General features: G+C 36.4%; 1 protein-coding gene, 1 non-coding gene and 1 pseudogene across 2 annotated transcripts; 2 read left to right on the forward strand and 1 right to left on the reverse strand.

Annotated features, from left to right (window-relative positions):
• Window positions 1-5,092: 5,092 nt before the first annotated feature.
• Window positions 5,093-5,266, reverse strand: LOC114820276 (U2 spliceosomal RNA; annotated as a pseudogene).
• Window positions 5,267-5,403: 137 nt separating this feature from the next.
• TRNAR-UCG (transfer RNA arginine (anticodon UCG)) lies at window positions 5,404-5,477 on the forward strand. Its single transcript has one exon. It is a non-coding gene; the product is annotated as a tRNA-Arg (tRNA).
• A 1,172-nt stretch (window positions 5,478-6,649) lies between these two features.
• Window positions 6,650-9,856, forward strand: LOC103450191 (UDP-glucuronic acid decarboxylase 1-like). Its single transcript, XM_008389503.4, has 7 exons — window positions 6,650-7,568; window positions 7,706-7,853; window positions 7,970-8,049; window positions 8,562-8,645; window positions 8,774-8,848; window positions 9,119-9,211; window positions 9,442-9,856. The coding sequence occupies exons 1-7, from the start codon at window positions 6,957-6,959 to the stop codon at window positions 9,649-9,651; spliced, it is 1,302 nt and encodes a 433-aa protein (XP_008387725.1). The 5' UTR covers window positions 6,650-6,956; the 3' UTR covers window positions 9,652-9,856.
• Window positions 9,857-10,140: the final 284 nt, after the last annotated feature.

Genomic DNA, 10,140 nt, shown 5'->3' on the forward strand with positions numbered 1-10,140 from the left:
CCTTTAATTAGTGTAAATAATTCAATGCGATGGTGACCTAAGTTTAAACCACCTATTCTTATGTTAAAACCGGAATCATTACACATATGATTATATCTTATTTCTTTAAAGAAATTTCTGAACTAATGAAGCACTATTATGGCCTTGTGCTTCATCCTGGTTTCATGAACATTTACAAGAGAAAACCCAACTCTTGGTAGAAGCGGCACCACTTCTTATGTTCATATAGATGAGGATCCTTCTCATGTTCCTGCTACTATAGACATAACTACAAATAACCTCATTAAGAGATAAAACTCATCATCCTAAACGTAGCAATCTTGCACTGATCATCCTGGAATGAGCTATATATTAATTTTTAGTGTTTTCACAACTACTTAACAATAACTTGTTATTACCCATTAAACTTTTAAACTAGTGATGTTCTAGACAAAGTCGTGTTACCATTATTGGTGGCTAATTTTCAGTAAAGGGTTTTAGCCCCATTCCACTAGATGTACTAACTACCAAAACTCTTGAAAGTGCTTTCATTGACGGATCCGCCAAGTTATTACTTGATTTAACATAAACAATATTAATAACCCCATCAGTTATTAATTGCTTGACATATTCATGTCTCAAGCTAATATGTCTAGACTTTCCATTATATACCTTATTGTATGCTCTAGACAAAGTAGCCTCACTATCACAGTATAAAGAAATGGATGGCATTGGTTGTGGCCATAACTCTATTTCAAATAACAAATTTCTAATCCATTCCGCTTCTTTACCTACTGCCGCTAATGCTATAAATTTAGATTCCATAGTTGAATGTACTATACATGTTTGCTTCTTCGAAGCCCAAGAAATTGCTCATCCGGCAATTGTAAAAATCCACCCTGATGTAGACTTACTATCATTAGCACTTGTTATCCAACTTGCATCTGAATATCCTCAAGTACTGCTGGAAACTCATAGTAAGTTAAACTCATGTTAATAGTTATTTTAAGATAACAAAAAATTCTATTTATTGCTTTCTAATGAGCAGTATCTGGATGACTAGTGTATCTAGAAAGTTTGCTTCTGCAAATGCGATATCTGACCTGGTACAATGCATGACATACATTAAACTTCCGATTACACTAGAGTCATAAGTGGTATTTGCTTCTTTTATTTGTAGATGCTTAAACTTAAGAAGCAATTTTTCTATATAATGTGACTGACACAAAGCGTAACCCCTACTATATTTCTTTACTTTAATTCCCAAGATAGTATCTACTTCATTCAAGTCCTTCATCTTAAATTTTGAATTTAGATACTCTTTAGTTTCAGATACACCTTTCATGTTTGTACCAAAAATTAGCAAGTCATCGACATATAAACATATAACAACATCATAATCATTTGTGAATTTAGAGTATATGCATATGATAAAATGACAAAATCAAACTTTTCATGCCATTGTTTTGGTGCTTGCTTCAATCCATATAATGACTTTACTAATTTACAAACCTTCTTTTCATTCACATGGAGAATAAACCCTTCTGGTTGTTCAATGTAGACTTCTTCATCCAAATCATCATTTAAAATGCTGTTTTCACATCCATTTGATGCACATGCAAATTATATAAAGATGCCAATGCAAACAATATTCTAATTGATGTTAGTCTAGCTACTGGTGCATATGTATCGAAATAGTCTATTCCTTTTTTCTGCTTAAAACCCTTGGCAACCAGTCTGGCTTTAAATGTTTGAATAGACCCGTCTATATTGTATTTTTGTCTAAATACCCACTTACAACCTATTGCTTTTGATCCTTAGGGCAAGTCTACTAAAACCCATGTTTGATTATATATTAATGATTCAAATTCTTCATCTATAGCCTCTTTCCAAAAGGTTGCATCTCTTGAAGTCAATGCTTCGCTTAGACTTTTAGGATCATCCTCAACATTCAACAATATGGGTATTTTCTTAAGAACCATTGTTCTATTCCCTTCGACTAAAAATACAATAAATTGAGATGAAATAAAATCAGAGCCTAGAGTATTTTCTTTTCTTTGGCTTTTCCTTGGTTCATTAACAGTTTCAGACTGTTTTCTTTTCTCACCTTGAGAATGACTAGTAGACAGATCAGATAAAGGTGTTTGATCATTCTCTTTTCCAGACACTGAGTAGTCATTATAAAATTTATTTTGTATAAATTCAACATCTCTAGACTCTACTATTGTGTTCGAGTCTAAATTAAGCAACCTATATGCCTTTGAATTTTCTGCATATCATACAAATATGCTTTTAATTCCTCTTGGACCCAACTTGGATCTCTTAGGGTCTAGTGCCTTGTAAAAGGCTATACAACCCCATACTCTCAAATATGACAAATTTGGTTTTCTTCCTTTCCAAATTTCATATGGTGACATGTGTGTCTTTATAGATGTAATTATATTGTGTATATGGCATGCAGTAAACAATGTTTCACCCCATAAATATTTTGGAGTATTAGCATTAATTATTATAGAATTAATCATTTCAGTGAGTGTCCTATTTTTTCTTACTACCAAAACATTTTGTTGTGGTGTATAGGGTGCAATTCTTTGAGGTACAACACCATGCTCTTCACAAAAAATATCAAATTCATGTGAAAATATTCACCAGCTCTATCACTACGAAGGCATTTAATTTTCCTTCCCTTCTGGTTTTCAACTTCAGCCTTATAGCGCTTAAAACACTCAAAAGCTTCATCTCTTTTCTCCGTTGTGTACTTGTGTTCAAGTGCTTCCCAAATTTCCTTCGGAGATTGAATGTGTGCATACAGGTCATATAAGCGATCAGATAATGTGACCAAGACGTGTCCTCGACATACTAATTCATCTTCTTCACGCTTCTTTCGATCGACAACTATTTTGTTCGAGTCTTTGTCACTTGGTTCACAAATAGGCTCCAATTTTGGGTCCAACACATATATGACATTTAGAACAGTAAGCATGAAACAAATCTTGTCCTTCCATCGGATGAAATTTGATCCATCAAATTTGTCTAGCTTGTAGATATCTTGATTGATGATCTTTAAAGCCATATTATCATATTTGTTCTCCATGACGAAAATAACACTTTAAGATTGTTTGAGTAAATGTAGAAATTTAGAGAATAATCCGAATGATGACTTTGAGGTACGATTTGAATCGTTTCCTTAAAGTGTTATTTGCCCCCACTCAAATGAGTTTGCTAAAGGGTTCTTGAAATTTCAGGATACAACAAAGTATGAAATATTTGATTAGCAAAATCGAATTATATTCCCTTAGAAATAACTAGAAAGAAATTGTATGAATGTGATGGAGAGAGAAGGGAGAGTAAGGAAATTGTGTATACATCAAATTTCTGAAATAAATTCTCTTCTACTAATGTTACCAATATATATAGAGAGAATTGCACCTTTTAGACATATAATTTGGTTTGAGTATGCCTCTTCACCATGAGATACAACTTATTTCAGCAGTATATCCAATGGACATATCTTATACAAAACACCAATTACCCAAAGGTCATACATGTTATAAAGCATGGGTTAGATACCCGATCAATGGGTATGTCTGTTAGCCACAATGAAAAGCTGCATGGCTTTTCTTGAAAAGATGTAATTATTGGGCAAAGAGCCCAACTCTTTTCTACTAACTTAAAACGCACGCATATACATATGCCTATTATATATATATTCCTGGAATATCCTACAGGAGATGGAGGGCAGCACTGTCCTGTCATTTTAGTTTCAAATCTATGTATGAAAGGATGGAGCTATCTAATTTGTTGTACTCACTTCACTTGGTTTTTTGAGGTCCTGGTGGTGATTAGGTGATTCGGTTAGGCCATGAATATTGTACTTCCTATAACAAGATGAGTTCAGAGTTTTTGTTCTCACATGATCACCGTGTAACACAAGATCTGATGATTATCTATTAATCCTTGTAATCTTGCGGTTTTGATGAACTTGACTTTCAATGAAGTGTTGACATCAGCACATTGCTTTGAAATTGGTCATGCTTTATTTTAATTTTGTTAAATTTAGTTCGCATGAACCCTTCTCGAGATAAATTTTTTATGAGTATGTATCTGTAATATCTTTTATTCAGAGAATGGAGTGCCACCACGCCACCACGCCACCACCACCATTGATTTGCTATTCAATTTGAGGGTTGAGCCTGGCCATTTGGATTTACCTTGACGTATCTGAAACACTCGTACGGTGCCGACCCTTCATTCTCTAGTTATGAAGTGAACCCTTGTATGCATCTTGCTCTTAAATGCGATTCAAATAATTGAATAGAAAATTTTGTGTTGCTCTATCCAACGTTGAATTTTAGAGCTCACCGTTGATAAACAGGATAATATATGGTCCACATGCAGATGTTTGTGCGGGCACAAAACTTGCTACAATGAAAAACCTAATCTAGCTAGTTTCTAAACCATTTTTATTTTTTATTTTTTAAAGAAAGGTGATAGCTGGTGGCTTCGCCACAACAGTCCATCCTTCGAGGGCCGAGAAGATTCACAGATGTATTTTAGCCTCCCCTGGTAACTATCGTACGATTCACCAACACCAGGAATCGACTTTAGAACTTACCATGTGAAATACTGGTTTGGAATTCATCCACAACCACTGAGTCACTCCATGATAGTTGCTAGTTTCTAAATCATTATATATATATATATAGAACCAGATGCAATATCAGCAGAGCAAATGCATAATAATGGCTCTGTTCCCCTTTGGGATATCTCCTTCTCAAAGCAGAAAGTCATCTCATATGAAAAGGAACTCGCGAAAAGAATTTTTATTAGTTCTCATCGCATACTTGTAAAATTTTCCACGTTGAGTATGTGTGTGTGTGTGCACATGCAATTAAATTGCTTGGCAAGTGGGTAAACCCTAGAGTTTCAAAGAGGCATGATTTTGACATTTTAACAATAAAGGCAAAAAATTTGACGTATGAAAATTCTAATTAGGTGATTCCTATTTTTTTTTAATACAAACGGTAATATTTGCCAAAAGTTAGTATCAATTTTATCATTTGGGAAATTCGAATTAAAGACATCTTATATACAAGTGGAGAGAAATACCATTAGAGGATGTGTCACACACTCAAAGACAACATGTGAAATCTCTAGCAGCAAGCTAATGTTATGAACTCTCCCTTTAAAAAATTAATTTAACATTGTACGAATCATTGACCTGCATATCAAAAATTAAACTGATTAAAACAAATAATAAACTTGATCTTAATCATTTAGAAGAAATACTGTTAACTTATAATTTCTTGAACACAAGATATATTGTCCAAAGAAAAAATACAAATATATATATATATATATTTTTTTTTTTCATTCATGATATTTTGTGCTATCATAACAGATGAGGCAACAAACTAACAAGTTGACCGCATAGCGCAGTGGATTAGCGCGTTTGACTTCGGATCAAAAGGTCGTGGGTTCGACTCCCACTGTGGTCGCAAATGTTGTCTTTTTTAAATACTTCTTTCTTTCTTTCTTTTTGGGCTCCAATTTAGAGCCCACTTTTTACAATGGGCCTTCTATGTGGAGTATATTCTGTCCATTCTCTGGTAGGCCCAAATTTGGCCCGGTTTATGGTTTAGGAGAAGTTTGGTGAAACTCTAGCTAGCATCGGGAAGCCTGCATTCGGATTAGCACACATTATATTTTAGGATGAACAATTCAAATACATCTCCAACAATCTTCTCAAATCTCAAATATACAACCCACTCCTCACCTGTTTGCACCAATTTCTAATCCTATACACAACAATCTACCACTTAACATGAAATTAATAACTCAAATTAAGTTAACATAAATATGTACCCTTTGTCACATTATTATTAAGAAATATAATCTCTGTCACTTAACACTGACATGTATTATAATTTGGTTGAATTGATTATGGGGTGCTATTGGTTACATCACATGTTAATGTTTGATTAGAACATGTCACGTCTTTCTTGTCTATATATAAAGCCAACACCTAAAATGATGACGCTTTCAACATATAAAGAATGCCCCCTCTCTAAGGCTATAATCACACGCAATTATTATTTCAAAATATAGCTGATTAATTCATTAATTTATGACAAAAAATAACTGAAATAAATTTATGACACTACAATTTGAGGCTAACAATATCACGTGAGGTTAAAATCACTCTCATACTTTGCACACAATAATATGTTTCAAAATATATCTGATTAATGTGCTAATTTATGGGTTCGGATTTAATATTACATAGTAACCCATATTACATATATTTAATTTAACTATTAAATTTAATTATTACAACAACAATGATGAAAATGTGTTGAGTTATTACATAACGACGTGAATTCAAATTCAAATTTGACAAAATTTATTTTTTGACCTAAAAAAAAAGGGAACTTTAACGAAAAGTACCTGATACTGTTCACTTTAACGAAAAACCACATTTTTACAATAAAAAGTCAATCCTGATACTATTCACTTTACCTTTTATTTTGTCCTTATCATTAAAACTCAAAGTTTTCAAACCATTTTCATTAGTTTTCCTAAAAAAAAAAAACTATGAATCTTCCAATTTTAATCACAATAATCCCACCCACAGTGGTATGTAAAATTGCTAATTTATAATCAAATAATAGTTCCACAACACTGTCACATCCTCGTTGTCGTTGGTACCATAATTCCCCACTCACCAACTGCCACCCGCGCGTTTCATCACCAAAATCTGGGTCCAGTCAAATTGTAAATCCCTTCCTAATTACTCAAAGCAGCCCCCTCCAAAATCTCATCACGTATTTCTCCACTCCTCCATCTCTCCATCACCATAACCACCTCTTCTCAAACACACACACTCTCTCCCCCGCTAACCCTTTTCGCCTGAACCAGTCTCCCTAAACAGCCACCAGAAGAAGGGAGAGAGAGCAAATCTCAATCCCCATATTCCCATGATGAAGCAACTGCACAAGCAATCAAGCTTGAACCACCGACGGGACGAAGAGATCCCATCGTCCCTCAGCTCCCCCTACTCCACCAAAGCTCCCAAGCACCCCCGATCCCTCCCCAGATCCATCAACTACCTCTTCAAGGAGCAGCGCCTCCTCTTCATCCTCGTCGGCATTCTCATCGGCTCCACCTTCTTCATCCTCCAGCCCACCCTCTCCCGCCTCGGCCCCTCCGATCCCAACTCCGCCGCCACCTCCGTCTCCAGAACCTTCTCCACCGCCCACGACCTCGTCTCCAAGGCCACCCATGCCAAGGTCGGTCGCGTCCCTGTTGCGCTCGGTCAGCGGAGGCTGCGAATCGTCGTCACCGGCGGAGCTGGGTTCGTCGGGTCCCACCTCGTTGACAAGCTCATTGACAGAGGTAATGATGTCATTGTGATTGATAATTTCTTCACTGGGAGGAAGGACAATCTGGTGCACCATTTCGGGAACCCGAGGTTCGAGCTCATTAGGCACGACGTCGTCGAGCCGATTCTGCTGGAGGTGGATCAGATCTACCATTTGGCTTGTCCTGCCTCCCCTGTTCATTACAAGTATAACCCAGTCAAGACAATCATATCCTTTTCAATCAATTATACCTTTTTCCTAGTTTTCGCGGTTTTTATTGAATTTTGGCATTTGGGTTGTTTTTTGCTCTAGTTTTTGGGTTGAATTATGAAAATTTAGTTTTTGAGGTCCTTGACTGTGATTACAAGACCAATGTGATGGGTACTCTTAATATGTTGGGACTTGCCAAGCGAATCGGGGCGCGGTTTCTGCTCACTAGTACGAGTGAAGTTTATGGGGACCCTCTGGAGCATCCTCAGAAGGAAACTTACTGGGGAAACGTAAATCCTATAGGTGCGTTGGTTATTATTCTTGCATTTTCTTTTCCTTTTGTATCTTAGATGTTTTCGTGTACAATGCATTTTCGTTGTTTAATATGTTTACGCGTGTGTGCGTTCGAAAATGAATAGGTGAGAGGAGTTGCTATGATGAAGGAAAGAGGACAGCAGAGACATTGGCAATGGATTATCACCGAGGTGCCGATGTTGAGGTGACTGAAAGTGTGATTCTGATACTCAGTTGTAAATGAACTATTGGAATCCATAAGTTGATGCGCATATCTTTTGCCGTGCAGATGTAGAATGTTAATGTCATTCTTTCACATTTTAGTAGAATCCTTTCATAATCTGGTCTTCCACGACCATTTTATTCTTGAGAAGCTGCATGCTTTTTTAAAGTATTACTCGGGCTTCCATTTACGGTAGCTTGAACCATATGGAAATGCCAACTTTAAGCCTAGCCAAGTGAATTTTGTTCTTTGGGCCTTCCATGTATAGTTGTTTGAGCGTTCTGGTGATGCAAATTTTTACCCTGCACCAGTTTCACTTTTACTTGATCCTTAACTGAAGTATACAAGTCGTCTTTCCATTTCTGAACCTGTCTCATCCGAATCCTTTTCTATCATGCAGAAGTTGTAACTAATGTGGTTGAAAGTAAGATAGGATTTTCCTTCTCATTACAACGATTGACTTGTCAAACTTACATAAAGCTTTCTGTTTTCAGGTGCGTATTGCTCGAATTTTCAACACGTACGGGCCACGTATGTGTTTAGATGATGGGCGTGTGGTTAGCAATTTTGTTGCACAGGTTAATACTACCCCTTCCTTTTAAATTGATTTTGAAATTTCTTCAATTAAATAACGCATTAATACTAAAAATTTTGCAATGTGATTTTCATGGTTGTGTTATTCTAACTACTTTGGCTGTCTGTGCAGGCTATCCGCAAGCAACCATTGACTGTGTACGGTGATGGTAAACAAACACGAAGCTTTCAATATGTCTCTGATTTGGTATGCCAGACTTTCTATATCATTATATAGTTCCTTCTTTGCAATTTTTGTGCATGCCGAATTACTGATGCATATTCTTCATGTTTACCACTTTTTATTTTTGTACTTTCAAACATGTACTTTGTGTGGCTGATACAATAGATTTGATGATCACCGGGCAATTCTAGAAGCAGTTTAATATTAGGACAGATCTGAATTCTTAAGGGGCACTGATTAAGTTAGTGAAATGATGTGACAGAGGATCTTATAGAACACTTTTTGCAATGACAGGTCAATGGACTGATGGCACTGATGGATGGAGAACATGTGGGACCTTTCAACCTTGGTAATCCAGGGGAGTTCACCATGCTTGAGCTTGCTGAGGTTTGTCTTAACCCCGTTTCCGTTGTTTTAATATTTATGATGTACCATTTAGAATTCAGAAAATGCTCTAAGATGCTTGGGCGTTATTTCTTTTGAAGCACTTTTAGCATTTTGCTTTCTTTTATCAATGTTTGTTACAAGATTTGGTATTCTAAGTAATTTTTTATGCTCGCAACAGAGAGAGATTCAACTACAACATTCTCAAATTTTCTGTTGTTCCTGATGAACAGGTTGTCAAAGAAACGATTGATTCAAGTGCGACAATAGAATTCAGACCAAATACTGCTGACGATCCACACAAGAGAAAGCCCGATATTAGCAAAGCCAAGGAGCTATTGAACTGGGAGCCCAAAGTCTCGCTGAGGGAAGGACTGCCTCTAATGGTGAGTGATTTCCAGAATCGCATTTTAAATGAAGATGAAGGAAAGGGGATTAACTAAGAATGAGGAGAACCAGTATGTATAGTGTGAAGCATGACTGTACCAAATCGATTCTTTTATTATTGTCATCCTCGGTTCACATTTACCTGGCAATTCAAGTAAAATGCCACTGTAGGAAATGTATCTGTTTAACGACCGAGCTTGATCAGCGCAGAGTCTACAGTCACTAGTTTTTGATGAAATATTTTTACCGCATTTTCTGGCATACATTGTGGTGGTGGAAGGATGCATCTTTTATTCTTTTTGACTGTTTTTGGTATTTGAAAGGAGAATTAATTCTGCCTCCAGCAAATCAAAATCCTAATACTGGTGAAAGTATTGGTAGTTTGAATTCTCTGGTGTTATATGAGGCCCAATGGATATTCCATAACATTTTGAAAGCTAAAGAAGAAGGCAAATGAAAGGGTTTAGCCGCGACCACCCTTCGCCGGCTGGTGTTTCCCCCTCCCTTGTCATCACCGTGAATCCCCTTTGTCAGTTCCTTTCAAC

This window comes from Malus domestica, chromosome 12, assembly GCF_042453785.1.
Source record: "Malus domestica chromosome 12, GDT2T_hap1".
Lineage (NCBI taxonomy): Eukaryota > Viridiplantae > Streptophyta > Magnoliopsida > Rosales > Rosaceae > Malus > Malus domestica.

Bases quoted from the DNA above. Each gene is read 5' to 3' on its own strand.
- LOC103450191 (XM_008389503.4), top strand. From the start codon at position 6,957: ATGATGAAGCAACTGCACAAGCAATCAAGCTTGAACCACCGACGGGAC. The intron at 7,569-7,705 runs ATATCCTTTTCA...GACTGTGATTAC, and splicing joins ATAACCCAGTCAAGACAATC to AAGACCAATGTGATGGGTAC. The intron at 7,854-7,969 runs GTGCGTTGGTTA...GAAAATGAATAG, and splicing joins GGGAAACGTAAATCCTATAG to GTGAGAGGAGTTGCTATGAT.